We start from the raw sequence: 25,699 nt of genomic DNA on the forward strand, positions 1-25,699 counted from the left end.
CTCCTCAATTTTTTGGAACAGTTTCAGGAGGACTGGTATTAGTTCTTCTTTGTATATTTGGTTTTGTATGTTTGTACGTCTGGATTTGAATCCATCTGGTCTTGAGTTTTTTTTTTTGCTGGGATTTTTTTTTTTTTTTTTTAAATTACTGATTTGATCTCACTAGCTGTTACTGGTCTGTTCAGGTCTTCTTTTTCTTCCTGGTTCAATCTCAGAACCTTGTATGTTTCCAGGAACTTATCCAATTTTTTCTAGGCTTTCTAGTTGGTGAGCATATCGTTGTTCATTACAGTCTCTGATGATCTTTCATATTTCTGTGGTATCAGTTGTAACATCTCCTTTTTCATTTCTGATTTAATTTGGGTCTTTTCTTGGTTAGTCTAGCTAGTGGTTTACCTATTTTGTTTACCTTTTTGAAGAAGAACCAACTTTTTGTTGTGTTGATCCTTTGTATTTTTTATTTCTTAGTCTCTATTTCATTTAGTTCTGCTCTGATCTTTACTATTTCTTTTCTATTGGTAATTTTGGGTTTGGTTTTTCCTTGCTTTTCTAGCTCCCTGAGGTGCACTGTGAGATTGTTAATTTGTAACCTTTCCACTTTTTTGGATATTAGCATTTATTGCTATAAACTTCCTTCTTTTTTTCCACAAATAAACCAACTTTAATAGATATTATTTTGTATCTACATAGAGCCTTCTTCAAGAACCTTAAATGCTTTACAGACATTATCTCTAATGAATCCCCACAATAACCCTATGAGTAGGTATTACTCCCATTTTAAAAGACAGGGAGACTGAAGCACAGAGAAGTTAAGTGACTTGCCCAAGGTCACACAGTTAAATTTACTGAAGAGCCAGGACACGAGTGCTTTCGCTTCTCAGCTCCCAAATACCTCATGATAGAATCTTTAATAAAAAGTGTTTTTAAGGAAAGTATCAAGAGTAGTTATGTTATGAAAATGAGGTCTTTCTACTGCCATCAAGGAAAGAAAAAACCCTATACTGATGGTTAGAGGCCACAAGACCCACATAATACAACATTTCCTTCTTTCCCTGTTCCCAAGCCTCCTGGTTCCTGTCTTAAATAATCTTTTAAAGGTAAAATTTCCAAGGCAGAAGCCATGTGACTTAAGAAGTGGGATTTAATTTAGAATATTTACTTTTAGTTAAAATAATTTATAGAATTTATTTCAATATACAAAATATGGGACAGCCATCCCAACAATCATGTACATAGTTACATAGCAATCAGCCACCATTTACAACTTAAACCAGTCCCTCATTTTAATCACAACCAACATACAGCCACACAATGCTTTCTTCATGGGTCACTTTTCTTACTTACTATACCTGTATTTTTTTCCCCAACCCTGAACCTATATGTTTTACAAGTATATTGAGTTTTTGATAAACTTCAAAACATTTTACTTAGACCCAGCTGCATTAAGAAGAAAAAGTAAATGTAAAACTGTCACCCCACAGTCCCTGCCCTGACAAATCATACTATGAAGTATGGTGTGATGTGAACAAAGTATGTGACTACCAGGAACTCAATACATATACTAGAACTTGCTTTAATATGAAATTTAACTTGGCTTTTACTGCACGTTTTTTTAAATGCAAAAATGTAAAAACAAACACAACATAGTATTTCAATGCTGTACCTTTATGCAAATGACTTCATCTATCTTTCTTAAACATGTTGTGATATAGCTAATGTTAAAACTGACACAGCTTCACTTTCTTCTTTTTCTCTGCACTGAAAGCTGCAGAAATACAGCTTTAATTTCAAGACAATTTGGTTTAAGCCCTTAAAATAAAAAGTGTACCTCCACTTCTACTGCCCTGACTTTCCCCACATGGTTGATTGTGATTCTCTGTGTCGTACTGATAGATCGGGCAGGCTATATATAATTTGTACAAAACATCTCTAGCCAGGATAAGGCTTTATAAACTATCTTAAGAGAAACTTGTCAAAATACTTTCGATATTTAGCACAAACACTGATTTTTTTTTTTTTTCTTTTGAGACGGAGTCTCACTCTGTCGCCCAGGCTGGAGTGCAGTGGTGCAATCTCGGCTCACTGCAAGCTCTGCTTCCCGGGTTCACGCCATTCTCCTGCTTCAACCTCCCGAGTAGCTGGAACTACAGGCGCCCGCCACCACGCCCAGCTAATTTTTTGTATTTTTAGTAGAGACGGGGTTTCACCTTGTTAGCCCAGATGGTCTCGATCTCCTGACCTGGTCATCCGCCTGCCTCGGCCTCCCAAAGTGCTGGGATTACAGGCGTGAGCCACCACGCCCGGCCACAAATACTAAATATTATAATTTTCTCCCAGTACATCTGTTTAAGCGCCCAATTACCTAAGTGACCCTGTTAAAGGTCTGCTTATGGAATAAATAGGTGAAGTCATTTCCTGAGCCAAAAGATACCGATAATAAATGTTAATAACAGCAGCAGACTAAAATATTCCTTTTTGTTGTTTGTTTTCCATAGTCAACAGTTTTAGCAAAAGAACTGTAGAAAATGACAGATTTTTTTTAAAAAAATTTACTGCCTGAAAAGAGTTTGATAAAGAACATCCAAGGTCTGATTGCTATTATTCTGAATATAACTTTCAATAATTTTCTGCAAGTTACATTTGGCTACTGTCAGACAACTTACTGATGCATGGAAAAATGTCCAAAAACTGCAATAGTTTGCATACATTTTATGTTACATATATTACTTCTTAAAACCCCCAACAGAATTAAGTCTTAGCAAACACAAATTTTAATTTCTGAACACCTTCCAGTAGGATCTGTAAAGGTAGGGGGAACAGGAGGAAGGACTTGTTTTTTGTATTCCTAGTCTACTTGATTAAAATTTAATCTTCAAAGGGTTTGTTTAGCTCACTATCCAGACTGCTAGGGTTATGATGAACATTATTACTTCTTTCCAGGGTAAAAAAATGACATCTGAAAATAACATAAATGCTATGACATGATTTTTCCAAGCATGACCTCAACTTGAAACATTAGAATATTTAAGAATTCTAAAGATTGGTATACCACCACTGCACCAGAATTTTTAATTATTCCAACAATTACGGAATGTTTTTTTTTTTGAGACAGAGTCTCGCTCTGTTGCCCAGGCTGGAGTGCAGTGGCATGATCTTGGCTCACTGCAACCTCCACCCCCTGGGTTCCAGTGATTCTCCCGCCTCAGCCTCCCAAATAGCTGGGATTACAGGCGCGTGCCACCATGCCCGGCTAATTTTTTGTATTTTTAGTAGAGACTGGGTTTCACCATGTTAGCCAGGATGGTCTCAATCTCCCGACCTTGTGATCTGCCCACCTCGGTCTCCTAAAGCGTTGGGATTACAGGCGTGAGCCACCGCGCCTGGTCAGGAATTTTTCTTTATAGTTTGTTAATTTTATGAAACTAAAGCTGAAGAAAATAAGTGATTTAGAAACCAAAATAAAAGGATTTGGCCAGAGATATCAGTTCCTCCTGAAAAAGGATATTTACCTCCTCTCATTGCAGTTTTTCTCAAGATATCTTACTGATTTCAGATAGAATTTAAAATTCACCTTAAAAATAGAAACAGACAAAAGGACTACTTAAACTGACATTAACTAATAAAAATATGCTCAAATTTACTGACAGAATCATGGGCACTTCATATAATACTTAGACTCTACCAGTTTTAAGTAAAATAAATAAGGAAAAAATTATGATTGCAAAGCCAGTTTTTCCCCTTGGGGAAACAAAAAGCCACTTTTGACCAATTGCTCCCTACATATATTATTATAAGCTTCTTCAGAGAAGCAAAACATCTTTGTCTTCCTGACACTGTATCTAGCATGTTAGTTTTTACATCAGGAAGGCAACTGCAAGTGTTGGGCCCAAAAGTATTTCTGGTTTACTCTAGAAAAGACACCGAATATGCTTCTATACACACTGAACCAGGCAAATTTATGCAGTGTGTTCGACATCAGCTCCTTATCAATACAGCACGGATTCCGATTCTTTCTACTGCACCCCCAAGGAATTCACAGCATTATTGGTACAATTAATAAAGAGAAAACGCGTGACAATGACTAGAAGGCTGTTTTACAAGAGGAGCTGGTATCTCTGATTTCACCTCCTTGTTGAATGGAACTGTACAGACAGCATGATACCTGAGCAAATAAATCAACCACCATGATGGGAAGGGCTTGTCAATCCATCGTCTTTGCTTTATCGTGTGCAAAGTGTGCTACTGCCCCATGAGCTTCCTGCATTTCTCTTTTCTTGGAAAAATCAGTGCTTGATCCTTTCCAAAATAACCAGAGAAGAAATGAGGCAGAAAGTATCTCTTTATCACGGTTCCCCCTCAGGCCCGAGACTGATAGAAAAGGATGTAACCAGACTCAGAGTTCTTTGAGATATCTGATGTCAGCCCGTAGACTTCTTCAATAGCTTGTACATCTATTTTTCTGCAATGTCATCATCAAACAACAACCAAAAATCATGACTCTTAACTGTTGCAATATAATGGCCTCGATTAGGACCAATGCTGACAATGAGGCTGCACACACCCTCCATACTTTCATATGAAGCAAATCTACAAATAAGTCCCACAGTGAACCACAACAGCAACAAGGCTGTACATTCTGTCTGGATTGGTGGTGTCACCTGAAGTGTTAAATAGATGAAGTTTTAAAGGAAAAACTACCTGGTAAGAGAGTTTTGTATATCGATGAAGCTGATTCATATATTTAAATTTCTTCAGGTGTAGAGCTGGAATCATGGGCAGTTTAACTTTCATCTGTTTGTGTGCTTCCTGTTTGCTGTGACACTCTTCACAGTAATACTTGTATCCACTGCATAGAGTTTCTGTGTTGCTGAAAGTCCTTAAGCAGTGAGTAATTGATGTATTTTGTTCCACGTTAACAGAAAGGTCTAAAAAATCTTCATCTTTACTAGTTTCACAAGTAAGACATCTGGTTTCACTAGTTAATGTTCCCTGAAAAAAATCTCATGAACCCACGTTGGGTCTAGGGTGCTGTCATTATTTTCATTATTAATATTACCATTAGGTAGGCAACCATTTTGTTTTTCCTGCTTTCTCTCTTCTTGTAAAATATCAGCAATTGCATTCAGTAGGTAATTTAAGAACTCATGGGCATCTTGTCGCATGCAGTTGTCAAAAAGCTCATTTTCTTTCTGTAATCTTGTGATGAACTTCTTAGGAGGTATTACTCCAACCTTTTTCTTCTGAGTGGCTATGCTATGGAAGAAATCTGCTAAGCATGTAAGAAGGATCTCCCTTTTCCTAGGTTGACTCTTATATGCAAGAACTTTTTCCCGAAATGGACGACAAAAATGAAGTGCTTGAAGAACTGAATTGCAGTAGCAGGTATTCCCCAAACTGACTAATCCAAAAGAGTGCTCATTGACCGGAAACTGTTCTGGACCAATCTTTTTCTAATGCTGAAGCATTGGCGCCCATGGTACAGATGGAGGTGAATTTGGAGACTGTCATTAGTTTTTCCATCTGGCCAGTGCCAACTTCCACCCAATCACAGTGGCAGGGCGGGCGCAGGAGGAGGGGAGCCGGGCCGCCTGCTCACACCGCAGCCCCGCCCACCGAGCCCGCAGGGCCGCTGCTGTAGTCCTTGCTACAGGCACTCAGGCCTATAAACTTACTTCTTTTTTTTTTTGAGACGGAGTCTCGCTCTGTTGCCCAGGCTGGAGTGCAGTGGCCAGATCTCAGCTCACTGCAAGCTCTGCCTCTCAGGTTCACGCCATTCTCCTGCCTCAGCCTCCCGAGTAGCTGGAATTACAGGTGCCTGCCACCTCGCCCAGCTAATTTTTTGTAGTATTTAGTAGAGACGGGGTTTCACCGTGTTAGCCAGGATGGTCTCGATCTCCTGACCTCGTGATCTGCCCGTCTCAGCCTCCCAAAGTGCTGGGATTACAGGCTTGAGCCACTGCGCCCGGCCAAACTTACTTCTTAGCACTGCTTTTGCTATATCCCACAGGTTTTGGTATGTTGTGTTTCCATTTTCATTTGTTTCAAGAAGTTTTTTAAAATTTCCACTATAATTTTTCATTGACCCAGTGATTATTTGGGAGCGAGTTGTTTAATTTCCATTTATTTGTATAGTTTCTAAGTTCCTCTTGGTATTGATTTCTGGTTTTATTCCATTGTGGTCTGAGAAGATACCTGATATGATTTCAATTTTTAAAAATTTGTTGGGCTGGGTGCGGTGGCTCATGCCTGTAATTCCAGCACTTTGGGAGGCCAAGGTGAGCAGATTGCTTGAGTCCAGGAGTTTGAGACCAGCCTGGACAACAAAGCAAAAACTCGTCTCTAAAAAAAAAAAAGTTGGGCCTGGGGGCACATGCCTGTACTCCCAGCTACTTGGGAGGCTAAGGCAGGAGAATTGCTTGAGCTTGGGAACTCAAGGCTGCAGTGAGCCATGACCATGCCACTGTGCTTCAGCTTGGGTGACAAAGTGAGACCCTGTCTCTAAAAAAAATTTTTGTTGAGACCTGTTTTGTGGCTTAACATATGGTCTATCCTAGAGAATGCTCCATGCTCCGATGAAAAGAATGTATATTCTGTAGTTGAGTAGATTCTGTAGCTCTGTTAGGTCCATCTGGTCTAAAGTCCAGTTTAAATGCAAAGTGTCTTTGTTGACTTTCTGTCTAGATGATGTTTAATGCTGAGAGTGGGACGTTGAAGTCCTCCACTAGTATTATATTGTAGTGTCTCTCTTCAAATTTAGTCATTTTAGAAATCCAGGTGTTCCAGTGTTGGGTACACACCTGTTTAGAACTGTTATATCCTCTTGCTGGATTGATCCCTTTATCATTATATAATGATCTTCTTTGTCTTTTTCCCCCTTTTGTTCTTGATGTAAAGTCTGTTTTATCTGATAAAAGGGTAGCTGTTCCTGTTCACTTTTGGTTTTTGTTGTGTGGATTATCTTTTTCCATCTCTTTACTTTCACTCTATATGTGTTGACTGCTAAGGTGAGTTTCTTGTAAGCAGCATATAGTTCGATCAAGTTTTTTTTTCTAATTCATTCAGTCATTATATATCTTTTTAACTAGATAATTTAATCCATTTATGTTCAAGGCTATTACTGGTATGTGAAGGTTTGTTCCTGTCATATTGTTAATTGTTTTCTGGTTGTTTTACATATTCTTTTTTCCTGTCCTTTTCTCTTAATAATTGTTGTGGCTTGGTGAATTTCTGTAGTGGTACCATTTTAGTCCTTTCTTCTCTTTGTGTGATTGCTTAACCAGTGAATTTTACACTCTTGTGTGTTTTCATGATGGTAAATGTCATCCTTTGTTTTCAGGTTTAGGACTCACTTGAGCATTTATTGTGGCTGCAGTCTAGTGGTAGCAAACAAATTCCCTTGGCATTTGCTTCTCTTGTAAAGACTTTATTTCTCCTTCATTTACAAAGGTTAATTTTACTGGATATAGTATTCTTGGCCAGTTTTTCTTTCTGTACTTTGAATATATCATCCCATTGTCTTCCGGCCTGTAAAGCTTCTGCTGAGAAATCCACTGTTAGCCTGATGGGGTTCCTTTTGTAAGTAACTAGATGCTTTTCTTTTGCAGTTTTAAGGATTTGCTCTTTAAGTTTTACTTTAGATATTCTGACTATAATGTACCATGGAAAAGACCCTTCTGCATTGTATCTTCCTAGGGATCACTGAGTTTCCTGTATGTGAATGTCTACATTTCTTGTAATAAATGGAAAATTTTCTTCTATTATTTCTGTAAATGGGCTTTCTAATCCTTTGTCTCTTTGCTCTCATGGATGCTGGCAATTTGAATATTCAATCACTTTATGTTGTTTCATATGTCATGAAGGCTTTGTTCATTCTTATTCTTTCAAAATTTTTTTTTGTTTGACTGGATTATTTGAAAAAGTCCTGTCTTCAAGTTCTGAGATTTTCTTCTGCCTTATCTAGCCTATTGTTGAAGCTTTCAAATGTATTTTGTATTTCCCTCGATGAATTCTTCAGTTCCAGAATTTCTATTTATTATTTTTTTTTAAATCTCTTTGGTAATGTTCTCATTCATATCCTGAATTGTATTTGTATTGTTTTTCAGATTTCTCTTATAACACACTGAGCTGCTTTAAAGTCAGCATTTTGAATTCTTTATCTGGTATTTTGAAAATTTCTTTTTGAGTAAGATCTATTGCTGGAGAATTACTGTGTTCCTTGGATGGCGTCATATTTTCTTGCTTTTTCATGTTTCCTGTGGCGTTATGTTGATATCTGCCCATCCAGTTTAACAGTCGCTTTTTCTTATTTTTGAATTTACTTTCATAGGGGAGGCATTTTTCCTGAAGAAGTATCTGTGGTATTGGTTGGGTAGGGCACTTTGGCTTTGATTCTGGATGTATGCAGTAGTGTAGTGTGTAATATTATTTCTTTGGCTGTAAGTAGAATTAGTGCTGTCTATAATTTTCTTGGAGGGTTAGGGTGCAGTTATTAGTGGAAGCTGTGGCAAATTTGTGCTGGGAGCTGGGAAGCCAGGTAGATCTCAGTCTTCAGGCCCTAGTCATGACAATGGTGGGATGAATGTGCCTGTCTTTGTGCCCCATTGTGTTGGCAGTTACGAGCAGGTTGATTCTCGGGCCTCCAGGTGGCTTGCACATATGCTGGTAGCAGCAGCGGTGGGCTGGGTGGGCGAGCAGATTCTAGGGTCCTTGGGTGGCCCATGTAGCGTGGGTGATGGAAGTAGGAGTGGTAGGATGACCCTCTGGGTCTTGAGTGGTGCAGGCTGGGTGAGTGCAGCTCTCTGGGTGGACACCGGGGAATGTCAGCAGGAATTCTCAGGACGTGGAGATACAAGGGCTGTTGTTACCAGGGTCAGATGCAGTCCTGTGATGGCTGCACTCCTCAAATGGCACCCTGTTGTACCTGTTCAGGTCTAGAAGGGTGAGTGACCCAGCACAAGTTCCCTGGCTGGTGCAATGCCTTTATAGGGTCTTCAAATCACTGCTCATGCTAATGTTAAGAGTTCATAAGGGTAGAAAAGCTTTCATGTGATTAGGATTGCAGTAGTCTGTGGCAGGCATGTGGACTGCCTCAGTTCTCTCATTTACCCTTTTCTCTGCAATACTGAGCCTCTCTGGGCTTCTGGCCAATCTTGGCCGAGCTGGCTGCTTGCTTCCTTCTCTTTCTGTGTCTTGAATGTTTCCTGTGAGTTCTGTATAGGACTCTGGTCTTCTCTTCTAGATGTTCTATTCGAGGTATAAGATTATCTATTAATAATTTTGGTTCTTCCTTCAGGAGAGAGCAGGTGTCTGATGTCTTCAGTCAGCCATCTTGACTTATTCTTTTTCCACCACCCAATTTTAATTCTTTGTTTAGTGCATATAATGACTTGATTTTTTTGGTATGTGTATTTGCTTGTTCAATTATTGCTTGTCTCTTCCCACTAGAATGCAAGCTTTCATGTGAGCAGAAATCTTATCTGTCTTGTTTCCTTCAGTACTGCCAAGGTTTAGAAAGGTACTTGGTATATAGTATATGCACAACTGATAATTACTGAATGAAGGAATTCAGAGCCATCAGTAAGAGCAGATTTTTAAAGACACTGTGCTTGGTGTCTGTGTATAAGAGTTTGGGGTTGAGGTGGGCAGAGAATGGATGGATGATTAAAAAGATAGCATGAAATTAAAAATGCTAATGAATGAAATTAACTGAAATTTTTAAATCATTTTCGCAATATTAGGCAAGTCATCACTCTATCACTGATTCAACTTTTCTGTACCTCCTCATTTTTTCCATCAAGGCAACAACAGAAATGAAACCTGCCTATAATCCAAACAATACCAATAAATTCCTCTTTTTAAAATGTATCATTGTTGGGAAAGGAAAAATCCAAGTGGTTACTTTCAACATTCTAAATAGTCCCCTTTCTTAATGACACAGGGCCCAATTCACTTGCCAGAGTTATCCAGTGGTTACAATGTGAATTTGCAACAATATAAGAGGCTGAAGATAAAACCACCAATATGTACAAAGAAAATAATCTCTACCAGGCCTCTAGCTGTCAAAGCTGTGACCTTTATCAGGTAGATCTAGCAGGGTAGTGTGGTCAGGAAGAATGGGTTTTAGAGTTTGAATGACTCCTAGGTCATTCACTTATTAGTTTTATGATCTTAGGCAAATTGTTTCACCTCTCTGAGCCACAGCTTACCTCATTTGTACAATGAAAATAATATTACCTAATTAATGCATTCAGTAAATATTTATTGAGCACTTACTATAATGCTAGGAACTGGAAGTAAAGTAGTAATAGACTGTTCCTGCCCTTCAGAAACTTACAAGTAGAAAGTAAGAATAAACTAGAAAATAAGGAGAAAATAAGAATAAAGAGTGCTCTTAGAGTACCTAACCTGCTTTTGGTACACAAATGGTTCTGAGAATGAAAACAGTCAAGTATCCACATGAGTCACCTATGACAGCAGCAGGCATGGAGTATGTGCCCATGGTCACACAAGTAGTAAGTGGCAGTGCTGGGACTTAAATCCAAGTTCAGTATTCCTTTCATAAGGCCACTTTGTCAAGACGCCCTTGAGAGTCTGTTAAAATGCAGATTCTAAGTCTTAACAAGATCACATGTCGAAAATAACATAGCTACCTGCAAATAATTCAAAATCTTCAAGTATTACTATGATGTGAGATAAAAGAATGTCAAGCTAAACTGTAATAATAGAAGACAGAATTTCTTCTTATTCCATGAAGAATTAACTGCTATGAGAATTTGCCCTCCTGCCAAACAACTAGAAAACAGGACAAATTATACGAAACAATGGTTTTCAATTATTGTACAACAAGCAGTACAGGACCATTAAACTAGAGAGGAGGAAAACAATTGCTCAAGCTTATTGCCCAAAGCAGTTTCCAGATTGCAGGCTAGTAAGGGAAAACCCAAACAAAGCCAAGCAGTCTCACTGAGTTGGAGAAGAAAAGGTTGAAATCTGGGAAGGCTAAAGCAGCTAAAACTTGTAGTACAGAGTACCAGAGTGTGGGACCTATGTAAGAGAGTTCTACAGATCTCCAAGGGAGTCCTCTCCAGTGTTTGTCTGAACAGTGACCTATAAAAGTATGAGAAGAGGCCAGGCGCAGTGGCTCATGCCTGTAATCCCAGCACTTTGGGAGATCACTTGAGGTCAGGAGTTTGAGACCAGCCTGGCCAACAAGGTGAAGCCCCGTCTCTACTAAAAATACAAAAAAATTAGTTGGGTGTGGTGGAAAATGCCTATAATCCCAGGTACTTGGGAGGCTGAGGCAGGAGAATTGCTTGAACCTGGGAGGCAGAGCCTGCAGTGAGCCGAGATCACGCCACTGCACTCCAGCCTGGGCGACGGAGACAGACTCCATCTATAAAAAAAAAAAAAGTATGAGAAGAAACTCCCAAGGCTGGGGAAAGAACCACTGAAAAGTAATAGGCCAAATAATTCTTGAAGATTACAAGCTGGAAATCATTTGTGGAGGAACTTCATAGCACATGGAGCACCGGAATGTCCTCACAGAGCTAACACTTTAGTGGTGGGGCCCAATTACTCCAAAGTAAGAGTTGCCATCTGATCTCAAATGAGTCAAACTGATTCAAAAGTTATTCAACTGCAGGATAGAATAAAATCCACGTTAAGAAAATAAAAATTGGCCGAGTGTGGTAGCTCATGACTGTAATCCCAGCACTTTGAGAGGCTGAGGCGAGAGGATCACCCAAGGTCGGGAGTTCGAGACCAGCTTGACCAACATGGAGAAACCCTGTCTTTACTAAAAATACAGAATTAGCTGGGCGTGGTGGTGCATGCCTGTAATCCCAGCTACTCGGGAGGCTGAGGCAGGAGAAACACTTGAACCCGGGAGACGGAGGTTGCAGTGAGCCGAGATCACGCTGTTGCACTCCAGCCTGGGCAACAAGAGCGAAACTCTGTCTCCAAAAAATAAAAACCAAAATCTAGCACAGAAAATTCAAAATGTAAAATTCATGATGTCTGGCACACATTCAAAAATAACAAGTTATATTAAGAATGAAAAAAACATGACCCATAAGGAGAAAAATCCATAGAAACAGATCCAGAAATCACATCAGTAGACAAGGACCTTAAAATAGCTATTAGAAATCTTTTGGTTTTTGGAGATGGAGTCTTGCTCTGTCGCCCAGGCTGGAGTGCAGTGGCGTGATCTTGACTCACTGCAAGCTCTGCCTCCCGGGTTCATGCCATTCTCCCACCTCAGCCTCCTGGGTAGCTGGGACTACAGGTGCCCACTACCAGGCCTGGCTAATTTTGTTTTTGTATTTTTAGTAGAGACGGGGTTTCACTGTGTTAGCCAGGATGGTCTCAATCTCCTGACCTTGTGATCTGCCTGCCTTGGCCTCCCAAAGTGCTGGGATTACAGGTGTGAGCCACCACACCTGGCCTATTATAACTCTTATCCATATGATCAATGTTAAAAAAACATAAACCTGATGAGGAGAAAATAGAAAATATTTAAAAATTCAATATTAAAATATTGAATTCCAGGCATGGTGGTTCATACCTGTAATCGCAGCGCTTTGGGAGGCCGAGGTGGGCGGATCATTTGAGGTCAGGAGTTCAAGACCAGCTTGGCCAACATGGCAAAACCCTATCTCTACTAAAAATACAAAAATTAGCTGGGTATGGTGGTGCAAGCCTGTAATTTCAGCTACTTGGGAGACTGAGGCACAAGAATCGCTTGAACCTGGGAGGTGGAGGTTGCAGTGAGATGAGATCATATCACCGTGCTCCAGTCTGGGCAACAGAGTGAGACTCTGTCTTAAAAAATAATAACAATAATTCTAGAGAATAAAAATACAATGTCTAAAATGAAAACAAATGCAGTTCTTTTTTTTTTTTTTTTTTTGAGATGGAGTTTTGCTCTTGTTGCCCAGGCTGGAGTGTAATGGCACCATCTTGGCTTATTGCAACCTCAGCGATTCTCCTGCCTTGGCCTCCCGAGTAGTTGGGACTACAGGCAGGTGCCACCACACCTGCCTAATTTTTTGTATTTTCAGTAGAGACAGGGTTTCACCATGTTGGTCAACCTAGGCTTGAATTCCTGGCCTCAGGTGATCCACCCGCCTTGGCCTCCCAAAGTGCTAGAATTACAGGCACGAGCCACCATGCTCAGCTAAAATATTTTTTTTTTTTTGAGACAGAATTTCATTCTTGTTGTCCAGGCTGAGTGCAATGGTGCAGTCTCGGCTCACTGCAACCTATGCCTCCTGGGTGCATCTGGGTGCATGTGATTCTCCTGCCTCAGCCTCCCGAGTAGTTGGGATTATAGGCGCCCACCATCAGGCCTGGCTAACTTTTTTGTATTTTTAGTAGAGATGGGGCTTCACCATGTTGGCCAGGCTGGTCTTGAACTCCTGACCTAAGGTGATCCACCTGCCTCAGCCTCCCAAAGTGCTGGGATTACAGGCTGAGCCACCGTGCCCAGTCCCAAATACAGTATTAATAGAAGATTAGGTATCACAGAAGAAAAGATTAGTCAACTTGAAGATTCTACTTCACACCCACTATCATGGGTAAGATGAAAAAGACGTTAATAATGTTAACAAGTATACAGAGCAACTGGAATCCTCATATACTGTTGTTGACAGCAAAATGCTGTCACTGTCACTCTGGGAAACAGTTTGTTAGTTTCTTATATGTTAAAAATACACTTAGCATATAACCTAGAAATACCACTTCTAGGTATGTACCCAAGAGAAATAAAAAAAATTTACCTACATAAATACTTGTATATGAATGTTCATAATAGCTGTATTCAAAATAGTCAAATAATGAAAGCAACCCAAATGTCCATCAGCTGGTGAATAAACAAACTAATAATCCATACAACGGAATAATACTCAGCAACAGAAAGGAATAAACTAATTGATTTTCAAAATAATGTGAATGAATCTCAAAGTCACTATGCTAAATGAAAGAAGCCAGACACAAATAATGTCATATTATATAATTCCACTTATATGTAGTTCTGGAAAAGGCAAACTATTGTGAGAGAAAACAGGCGTTAGTTCCCTCGGGTGAGAGGTAGGGGGAAGGGATTGATTAGAAGGAGGAAAAAAGAGCTTTTAGTGGTAATGAAAATATACTACACATTGGTCGCGGTGGCTATGTTTGTGTACATGTACACATTTGTACAAGGACTCATTGGACTGTCCACTTAAAATCAGTGAATTTTATTATATGTAAATTATACCTCAGTAAAGCTGATGAAAACATAACTGACTATGTATCAAAATATGAAGAAATAATTTTTCCCACTTGCAAGTAATGGTTATAAAATAACCTTTCAGTTTGGGTTCACAATATCTTTTCCCCTTTGTAGGATGATAGTCTCAATAATCACATACATTAAAAGCCTATACTCAAGTTTTTCCTATGGAAACAATGTCCTCTATGATCCTTACCAAGAGTAGTGAGTCCCTCTGAGATAGATGTGAGAACATACATGAGTACAGGAGGCTCTAAGTTGATGATGAAGCTCATGTGGTCCTGAGTGAGACATTCCAGAAGTGGATAGTAAGACTGGCTCAGTTTCCGGTATTGCTACAGGACAGAGACATACTAAATGTCAAGCCACAGGGAAGAAAAATACATGTTACAGTCCAGTGAAAATTGTCATTTATAATACTGGAAATTGTAAACTTATTTAAACACAAGGTCAATAAATATATAGAGCAAATGACATAATGAGTCCCAATCCAGCATTTAAAGGGGTTCTGATAGGAATCTCTTGATCTCTTTACCTTACATGGTTAGCACTTAAAAGTAAAATCCCTGCAATATGACATTTAGAAGACTGTGTGAATTATTTTTCTGGATTGGAATACTTAACACTGAATAGTGCTTAACAGTGGCTAGGAAACCTTTTTTTGTTGGTTTTTTAAACACAAAGACATTTGCTGTTATAATGGGATTTGGCACCATAGTCTGTTGTATTAATATAATGCTAATCCATCTAACTAAATAATAACTTGGTAAAGGGCTTAATATTTACCATACACTACAGGCAAAAGATAAGTACATGAGAAAGATACCTGAAAAATCTCAAATGCAATCCAAACCAGTATCAAAGAAATAAACTTGTGTGATAAATTAGAGAAGCTGGGCATGGAGGTTCCTGCTGGTAATTCCAGCTACTTGGGAGGCTGAGGCAGGAGAACTGCTTAAGCCCAGGAGTCTAAGAACAGCCTGGGCAACACAACAAGACCCCACCTCTAAAAAAAAAGAAAAAAAAAAAAAGAGAGAAACCAGAGGAGCATTTCTTAAAGTGATGTTAAGAGCAACTCAATAGGAATCACTTGGGGTGCTTGCCAAAAATGCAGTTGCCTGATTCCCACTTCAGATTCACTAAATGACAAGCTCTAGTTTAGGCCCTGAAATGTACATTTTTGACACACAAGTTAAGAGAGTCTTATGCACCCTCAAGTTTGAGAATTACTGGATTGAAGGTTTGCTTGACTACTAGAATAAAAAAATTAGAGAAAAATTCTTGGAACCATACCAGTTGCCTTGGTGGACTTTAACTCCAGTGAAGTAACTATTCGATGAGGTGATATTAACATATGGCTGATGTAACTCAAGTTTCTATTTTGTAATTTCTGTCTAACAGATATATCCTTCAATGATCATTCCATTCTACTACAAGGAAGCTTAATAACTTTGGCTTGAGATGTGGCCATTCCAAGATTAGTTTATAAAGGTGGAAGATGATGGACTAGCCCACTAGGAGATCAAGGAGCATTTCTTACACAGGTTGACTAACAAAGGCCTTCCAGATTTTACTCGTAACCTTGGGCGGGAGCAGGTGGGAAAGCCTGAACAAAGTCTGAGCATGATGTGGCTATGTTACTTAAGTAATTACTGCGACGACACTGGGCACATATTGGCTTCTGCATAATCAGGCAGAGATGTTAAAAAAAAAAAAAGCCACTATAGTTTTCCAAATTCTGTAAGTTAGATCAAGTATGCTGTCTTAAAACATAAAATGTTCTAGGCTAACTCCCTGGACTGCATTATAACACTTGCAGGCCTGTGGTGGTGTTACTTCACATTTCATACAAAGACTCCCATGATGCATGATTGCTTACTAGCAAGTCACTGTGGGACACTGACAGCAGCATTTTGACAAAGGCCTGGAGTACATTGTCAAAATGGTTGTCCCCATACAACTTGAAGACGCCAAAGCTGACATAATTTCCACACAAGGCAGACTTGAGAGCTGAATAGCAGATGGAGATGCCCTTGAGTTTCATTGGATAAATCTGATCTTTTGAGAGGCTCCCAAGGGACAGGATCTGATTACCTGTTTTAGGGTAAAAGCAGAAAGAGAAAGTGACATAAGTAGATGTCATTCAAAGCAGTTATGGGACACACTATTTAACATTCTTACTTTACTGCGAATGTTCACTTCCTCCCAGCATATTTTTAACAATTTTTTTTATTCATTGTAATAAAAAATATAAATACATATGGCAATTTGCCTGGAAGTACAAAAGGCCCAAGGAAAAATCAATCAAGGATATTGGAAAAGTGCTATATTTTTATCTGTATGGTGATTACACAGATGTATACATAGATATGTGAAAATTCATTAAGTTGTACTCTTAAGATTAGTTCATTTGGCCAGGTGTCATGGCTCACGCCTGTAATCTCAGCACTTTGGGAGGCCAAGGCGGGCGGATCATGAGGTCAGGAGATCGAGACCATCCTGGCTAACATGGTGAAACCCCGTCTCTACTAAAAATACAAAAAATTAGCCGAGCGTGGTGGTGGGCGCCTGTAGTCCCAGCAACTCGGGAGGCTTAGGTGGGAGAATGGCGTGAACCCAGGAGGCGGAGCTTGCAGTGAGCCGAGATCGTACCACTGCACTCCAGCTTGGGTGACAGAGTGAGACTCCATCTCCAAAAAAAAAAAAAAAAAAAAAAACAGATTAGTTCATTTTACTTTATGCGTTATCCTGTCAGTAAAAAATTTTAAAAAGTAGGATAAAACTAAGTCAAGAGAAAAAGATAACCTGATTGAGATGTAAATTACCCTAAATTCTCGGCAAATTTTTAACCTTTTATATGAATTTGATTGAATTTGATCTTGAGTTACTTCACTTTTAGGAGTCTCACAGGTTTGGTATATGAATTCAATGAAATAACACACACAGAAGTTCTTGGTGCAGTGTATAGTAAATATTACTTCCTTTTTCTTCTTAGATCCTTCTTCGGAAGATCTCAGGAGATGTTTTAAAAATTGTACTTAAATTCTGTGTTGACCATCAGAAGACAAAGAAATGTTTGTATGATCACCTTAAAATCTTCTGTAGTAGTTAGCATTTACAATCAATAATTTGTTTCTGAAATGTGTGCTAGTTAGTATGTTACTAGGCAATACTTGATAATGCTTTAAAAAAATATAAAGTAATATATGTTTCTTACCTCTGCTTTTTCCTGGTCAAATGAGTATTGCTTCTAAAATTGAAACTAAATTCAATTTACAAAATTTAGAAGTATAATATAGTGGCTTATACCATGTCAACTTAGCTAACAAGAATTAAGTTTCTTAGAATCCACTTCCCTTTATGGTTGTGGGCTACAATTGGCCAAAAGAGAAATTTGTGCGAGATTTGGATGCTGGGAGTGCAGAAGCTGCCATGACTTTCTGAAGGTTGCTGTGGTTAGAGGTGGTGAGAGTAAGAGGTAGAAATGCTGCTCGGTTTCACTTTGTCCTTGTGCTTCCTTGTTCTATTTGTGTCTAGAACTACCAACCCTGCTGACCAGTATCTCCAAGCACACCACCAAACAGGCGGTAGCACACTTACAGAAGCAATAGCTATGCAGAGGCAACAGCCTTCTACTGACTTCTATACCATAACACCAGCTACCTTCTCACCCCTAATCCTTTCATAGTTCCACTCTAGCACCTAAATGTGCCTGGTTTCTAGATTTCCCTGCAAATTCCAACTATGCCATTATTTCTGGAGGGCCGATTGGTGATTTTTTCCCCTGAACCTTCAACTCCCCGCTTTGGCCCTATTTCCCCATCTTTGCCTAAGATTATATAAGGTCTAATTTCTAAGATAAGTTATACATTCCAAAAGTATTATTGTGCTTGTTTTTCCTGGTTTGAAGCTTGACTCATATATATATTATGGTAACCCCATGTGTAATAAGAGGTTAAGAAGGACCAATACTTCTAGAAGAGCATGAAACACAGGACCAGCGCAGGGTAAAAGTTCCCTCTTCTTGATCTGCCTTGGTCTGTTCCATGTATGTGGAGCATTTCTATATGCACATTTTCTTCTGTGTAGCCTTAGAAGTCCATGTCACTTCGCTTATAATTTATATATCTGAATGACAAAACCAGTGTCTAGAAGGCTGAAGCATATATTGTAATTTACTCCATATCAAATACTGTACCCTCTTTCATGATCTCATTGTAACTCACCTTAGAGAGATATAATAGTTGCATAAAGATTCAACTCAATATGACAGCATTTATTTAACAGCTACTATGTGTGAGGTGTTGGTATAAACAAATGAATAAAATAAAATCTCTGCCCTGAGGGAGTTCAGTCTGTTGGGGGAAATAGATCTGTAAATAAATAATTCCATACACTGTGACAAATGCCATCGGAGAGGTATGTCAAGATGTTATGTGAACAGAAAAAGAGGCTAACTTTCCTTTGGCAGGAAGGCAGGGGAAAGGCTTCACAGAACAGGTTAAGTTTGAAGGATAATTGAAGTTGCCACACAGACTTGGAAAAAGAGGACTGTACCCTGGACAGATAAAGCGCAAAGGCATCAATGTCTAAGGAAGTCAGGTACTCCAGGAAAGAACAGTTCTAAACCACTGTTTTTCTACCTTTGCCTCAAATTCAATTTAAACCAAGGTTAGACATTTTCTCTCCTTCCCTTTCCCAAGAAAGAACAGCACTGTATACCCGTGTGATGAAAAGAGCTAGGGTAATTTTGGTAATTTTCACTGGTTTTGTGTTTGTTGGGAAGGCCAAGGTAAAAGTGAGAAAACTTTTGGGGCCTTTTTATGCTGATATCCTTATGGGGAAAGTAAAGGTCCTATATTCTGTAGCAACAGATGAAATAAGCAGGCCAAGAACTGCCCGATGGGGAAAAAAAATCTGTAAAGGACAGGATAATCTATCATCAAGAAGCATTATCTAGAATCATAACTGTTGTCTCTGTATTAATATGTTGCAATTTGGCATATATGTCCTGCCTTTTGGACTATGTCAGACACATCTGTATTAACCCATTTATGCTGAACGTTGCAATTTTTTTTGTGTGAAAAATCAGATCTTGGAGATGACCTTGAGCAACAGGATACAAATAACTCCCACAAGCTTAGCGTCCTAATAATGGAACACTAGGCATAAATGGGTTAAGGCAGTAATTAATATACTATTTTGACCTTGTAACAGTAGAATGATGAATACTTTTGAAATAGGAAACTACCTCATTTTGCTCAAGTGCCTCAGTGAATGTGATAGCTAGCTGACAACTGTATAGGCTGAATGTCTTCAGTCATCATTGGAAGGCGCAGTTATGTGAAGAGTACTGCGACTTGCTGACGTTCTTTTACTTCAGGTTACTCAACCCACTCTTGTCTCTCTGCAAACCAGCCAAGGTCTCTGGACATAAATGGTTTGGGACAGAATTGAAGCTGTAAAGGCTGGAGGGAATATAGTATTTCCCTTTCAGATTGAAAAAGAGAGCACAATGCAGTGTTGATAAGGATGTAGGAAAATAAAAAAATTGTTGGGAATATAAAATTAGTATAACCATTCTAGAAGGCAATTTGGTAACATTTATTAAAAATATTTTTAAAAGGCTGGGTGAAATGGCTTGCATCTGTAATCCCAGCACTTTGGGAGGCTGAAGGGGATGGATCACTTGAGCCCAGTAGCTTGAGACCAGCCTGGGCAACATGGCAAAATCCCATCTCTACAAAAAATTAGCCAGGTGTAGTGGCATGCATCATTACTCCCAGCTACTTGGGAGGGTGAGGTGGGAGGATCACTTGAGTCCAAGAGGCTGAAGCTGCAGTGAGCCATGATCACACCACTGCACTCCAGCCTGAGTGACAGAGTGAGACCCCGTCTTGAAAAAATATGTGTGTGTAGATCAATTTCTATATTCTAATATTAACATTCCATACCATTTATACCTTTCTACTAGCATCTGCACTCACATATACTGTCTTTAGTAAAAGTCAATCCCTCAACATGTCCAACTAGTTCCCATCTCCTCTCTCTTATGTGCTTAAGGACAAGGCACCAACAATTTTTGCCCTTCTCTACTATGCAATCTTGTTTGTTTGCTATTGGCTCATTCTCATCAGAATACAAGTCACACTATTGTCTCTTCCATGAAAAAAAAAAAAAAGACACGTAAAACCTTCTCTTGGCCTCACTTCCTCTGTTAGATATTGCTCAGTTCATTGTCTCCATTTCTTCTCTTCTCATTCTCTTTTATGCCCGCTCCACTCAAAGTGCTCTTTTCAAGGTTACTAGTGACTTCTGGTTGCTAAATGTAATGGTTGACTCTTAGTCTTCATCTTACTTGATTGACTGGCAACTTTTGATAGGTCATAGGTGACCACCTCGTCTTCCAAGACACATTCTCTCAATTTTCTTCTGTGTTCGCTCAATCTTCTTTGCCAGTTCCTTCTTTTTTACCTTCCAACACTGGAGTGCACCAGAACTCAAATCTAAGTCTTCCTCTATATTTACACTCACCTCTAGTCCTAGTAGGTGTGTTGATGAAGCAAGCACACTCATTCCTAGTTCTGCAGCTGTAAATATCATTGAATGAGTCAAAGGACTCCCTAGACCTATTTTCCAAACTCCAGAATCAAAAATCCGTATTGGCACTCAACATTTCCACTTGGATATTAATCGACATCTCAAATTCAACATAACCAAAATGGAACTTTAGTCCCCCACACCCATCTTAGCCTTCTCCATCTCCATAAAAGATGGCAACTACTTCTTTCTAGTTGCTTGTATTCAAATCTCTTGACTATATTTTTTTCTGTCCTACCATTCATCCAATGAATCAAGAAATTTGATTTGTCTTACCTTCATAGTATATCCAGAATCTGACCACTCCCACTGCTATTACTTTGTTCAAAGCCAGTATCAAACTTTGCCTGAATTACTGCAATATTGTCTTATCTGACTTCCCTGCTTACACCTTTAATCCTCTCTAGTCTACCCTTAATATAGCAGCCTGAGTAATTTTTTAAAAACTTAGGTCAGGCCATGTCATTCCTGTGCTCAGAATGTTCCTGGGGTCCTCTGTTTTATTTAGAGTTAAAGTCAAAGCGATGTTAGTGGGCTACAGGCCTTATATGATACTGTTCTTATTACTCTTCCTTTTGTTCACTCTGCTTCAGCTACTGACCCCCTTGCTGCCCTTCAGACATGCCAGATACACTCCTGCCTTAAGACTCTACCACTTGCTGTTTCCTCAGCCTAGAATGGTCTTCAAGAAATTCACGTGACTAACTCCTTTATTTACTGGAAGTCTTTGTTCAAATGTCATATTTTCAATGAGGCCTACCTTGACCACTCTAATAATGCAACATGTCCCTAAATCCCTGGCACTTAAGATATGTGTGTGTATTTTTTTTCTCTTTTAACAATAAGGAGTTTAAGGATCACAGCAAAGCTGAGAGAGAGGTACAGCGATTACCATACATCTCCTGTCCCCACACATGCACAGCTTCCCTACTATCAACATCCCTTACTAGAGTGGTGCATTTGTTACAATCTGGACCTATACTGACATATCATTATCAGCCAATGTCATAGTTTACATCAGCATTCACTGTTGGTGGTGTACATTCTGTGGGTTTGGACAAATGTATAATGAACACACATCCACCATTATAGTATCACACAGAGTTTCAATGCCCCCCAAATCCTCTGCTCTGCCTATTCATCCTTCACTGTCTCCTAACCACTGGCAGCCACTGAGCTTTTACTGTCTTCATAGTTTTCCCTTTTCCAGAATGTCACGTAGTTGGGATTATATAGTATGTAAGACTTTTCAGATTGGCTTCTTTCACTCAGTAAGAGTGATTCTTACATATCTTTTTGTAATTTTATAGCTTTATTATTATTATTTTTTAGCGCCGAATAACATTCCATTGTCTGGTTGTACTGTTGTTTATTTATCCACTCACCTACTGAAGAAAATCAGTTTTAGCGATTGAGAATAAAGCTGCTATAAATATCAGTGTACATGTGTTTGTCTGACCATAAGTTTTTGATGCCTTTGGGTAAATACCAAGGGGCATGATTACTGGATCTTACAATGACTATGTTTAGTTTCATAAGAAGCTGCCAAACTGTCTTCTAAAGTGGCCGCACCATTCTGCGTTCTACCAGCAATGAATTAGTGTCTCTATTGTTTCACTCTCTGGGATTAGATGCCCCCTTATCCTAATCTATTTTCTTTCTTTTCTTTTCTTTTTTTCTTTCTTTTCTTTTTTTCTTTATAGCACTTATTACCTTCTTTTTCTTTTCTAATTTTTTTATGGAGACGGGGTCTCACTGTGATGTCCAGGCTAGTCTCAAACTCCTGGGCTCAAGCAGTCCTCCTGCATCAGCCTCCCAAAGTGCTAGAACTACAAGGCATGAGCAGCTGTGCCCAGCCTACCTTCTAATTACTAGTTAATTTCTTTTTTGGTTTGCCCACTGAGGTATCCAAAGAGCCTGTAACAGCACCTGCTGTTCTTATTACACATCTGTTGAATGAATGACTGAAACTCACAAAGCTGAATGTACAAAGTTATTGACTGAAGCACTATGAATGATAATGAAAAAGCAGATGTTCAGCTAAAGGCGATTAATAAATTATAGTATGACCATAAAATGGAATATTTTGCAGCTATTTAAAAAGAGGTAGATTTATATATGCTAACATAGAACAATGACCATAATATAAATAAAAAACAACAAATTACAGAATAGCAAACATGATATCATGTTTGGGAAAATACATGTGTATGTACACATAAAAAGCATAGAAGGGTACATACACTAAACTGTTAATAATGGTTAACTCTGGGTGATGAATGGGGGGTTTTGTTTTCCTGTACCAAGTGAAAAATGAAAAATTTAAAGCTTATAGAGTTTATTTTGAAATAACATTGCTGGATCTTTTCCCTCCATGAGTGTATTATTTTATAGTTAGAGAAAAGCAAAAAGAGAAAAAAAATTATTTTGGATGAAAAAAGACAGGAAAGAAAGTGATAGGTACAGAAAAACATGATAGAAAAAGACATGGTAGTGCAAGTGGACCGACCCCAGGCTGTATGCTTATGGTGGTTCCATACCTTTCTTAACTTTGCAGCATAAGTTGCTGACATAGAAGATGGAATTTCAGCACTGATGTAATTTTGTTTCCGAACTCTTGGAGTAATGTTGTCCAATAATGTAATTACAGATTTACGTATGATTCACTACCTTTTTTGAATAAAAGATTTTGTATAGGTTATTTTATAAGCATATTAGTAGATATAAAAATCTTAAAAACATTAACTTGCAACCTCAATATTTCAAACTATTTTGAAGTTTCTGTTTTCTTTCAATTGTTGCCATGTATATAGAAGTCTAACATGACCTACAGCATAGGTAAAATTTGAATTCTACCTTGATATGGTATTACTTATATTTTCCATAAGCTGGGTAACCTGAAAAGATAATTTTTAATGGTTGCAATGTATTCCACTGAACTGACATATCCTTCTGTGTTATTCAAGCATTTTGCTATTTGTAGCATTTTGTTTGTTTTCCCAGCTTTTACTATTATGGATAATGTAACATCAAGGATCTTTAGCTGTAGTTAGCTGTCCTCTATCATGAGATTATTTCCTTAGAAGAAAAATAGAAATGAGTTTATAAAGGTTATGGACATTTTTATAATTCTTGCTTTTCCATAGAGCCATACCAAGTAACTGAAAAAGAAAAAAAAAAATCCCAGTATTTAAAGCTTACAGTTTATTTTGAAATCATTATATATTTTTTCTTATTTGTTGAAAGGAGTTTCAACTAGATGCACAATTGTTAACTGGTGGCTACCAGCAAAACCTACTTCTAGTCCCTCAGTCAGATGCAACCACTTCTTGAGTGATCTCATGTGCAAACAATAGACTTAGGTATTGGGGAAAGTCTTGTCCCAGACTGAATAGTAACAAAAAGAAAACTATATTGAAGATGGCAAGATGGCAAGGATCCTACATATAGTCTTAGAGTAGTACACAATATTCTATAAATTCCAAGAACTGGTATACTTTTCTTTGTGTGATAATATAAATTTTGTAAAATCATATTATCATATAGGAGGCAATCATGTTGAGACAGGAAAGGAAGAGTAGACATAATTTTATGTCTACTAACATTGTATGCTAATTTAAATAACAATTCTGGCCAGGCGTGGTGGCTGAAGCCTGTGATCCAAGGACTTTGGGAGGCTGAGGGGGGAGGATTGCTTGAGGTAAGGAGTTTGAGAAGAGCCTGGGCAACATAGTCCTCACTATGTTGCCCTGTGAGGGCATAGTCCTCTACTTAAAATTAAAAAAAAAAACAACAAAAAAAAACAAGGCATGGTGGTACATGCCTGTAGTCCCAGCTACTCAGGAAGTTGAGGCGGGAGGATAACCTGAGCCCAGGACTTCGAGGGTTCAGTGAATTATGATTATGACACTGCACTCCAGCCTGGGTGACAGAGTGAGATCTTGTCTCAACAAAAAACAAAACCAAACCAAAAAAAGCCTAATTCTATTCCTTTCTCTTCTAGCTTTACATCAAATAATTCACCTACCACAACGCTATCAAAGTGGTTTCTCAAAAATGTAAATATGGTCATACTATGCAGTATTTTCCTTAAAGAATGTGTATCTTCAAGGATAAAGTTGTAATTCTTTTTTTTTTTTTAACAGAGTCTTGCGCTGTCGCCCAGGCTGGAGTGCAAACGTGTGATCTCAGCTCACTGCAACCTCTGTCTCCCAGGTTCAAGCAATTCTCTTGCCTTAGCCTCCCAGGTAGCTGGGATTACAGGTGCCTGCCACCACACCTGGCTAATTTTTCGTATTTTTAGTAGAGACGGGGTTTCGCCATGTAGGCCAGGCTGGTGTCGAACTCCTGACCTCAGGTGATCCATGTGCCTCGGCCTTGCAAAGTGCCAGGATTACAGGCGTGAGTCACCGTGCCCAGCCTAAAGTTGTAATGCTTTACTTTGACCCAAAAGTTACTTCATAACTGGTTGTCTCTCACTGCCTAAAGCTCCTTAACATTAGCTTTAGTCTTCAGCAATTTTGAAATTCCTTGAGTTTCCTAACCAACCAGGCTGTTCTATATTTACATGTTTTGTAAAATCTATTTTCTCCTTTAAATGCCCTTCTATAACTTCTGAGCCTTATTCTTTTTCCTTCAAGAAATATTGCCTTCTCTAAACCCCCCGTTTCAGCTAGAAATCTCTTCCGGGCTCCTATGGCACTCTAAGTACTTCTCAAGGATAACCCAGAGCACAACACATTATAATTCTTTCTTCATTTGTCTGACTCCCCTGCTGGACTTAAGTTCCTTAAGGGAAGAAACAGTAAGATTCTTTTTTTTTTTTTTTTT

General features: G+C 38.8%; 1 protein-coding gene and 1 pseudogene across 1 annotated transcript in view; both read right to left on the bottom strand.

Annotated features, from left to right (window-relative positions):
- Nucleotides 1-25,699, bottom strand: part of RANBP17 (RAN binding protein 17) — a 133,363-nt gene that overhangs the window by 43,881 nt on the left and 63,783 nt on the right. Inside the window, exons 7-8 of the mRNA XM_011987719.1 lie at nt 16,149-16,363; nt 14,466-14,604 (exon numbers count right to left, since the gene is read on the bottom strand). Of these exons, the coding sequence (XP_011843109.1) occupies nt 14,466-14,604; nt 16,149-16,363 (354 nt within the window). The remainder of the gene's footprint in view (nt 1-14,465; nt 14,605-16,148; nt 16,364-25,699) is intronic.
- LOC105544980 lies at nt 4,357-5,520 on the bottom strand (annotated as a pseudogene).

Source organism: Mandrillus leucophaeus, unplaced genomic scaffold (assembly GCF_000951045.1).
Source record: "Mandrillus leucophaeus isolate KB7577 unplaced genomic scaffold, Mleu.le_1.0 Scaffold314, whole genome shotgun sequence".
In the NCBI taxonomy this organism is placed as follows: Eukaryota; Metazoa; Chordata; class Mammalia; order Primates; family Cercopithecidae; genus Mandrillus; species Mandrillus leucophaeus.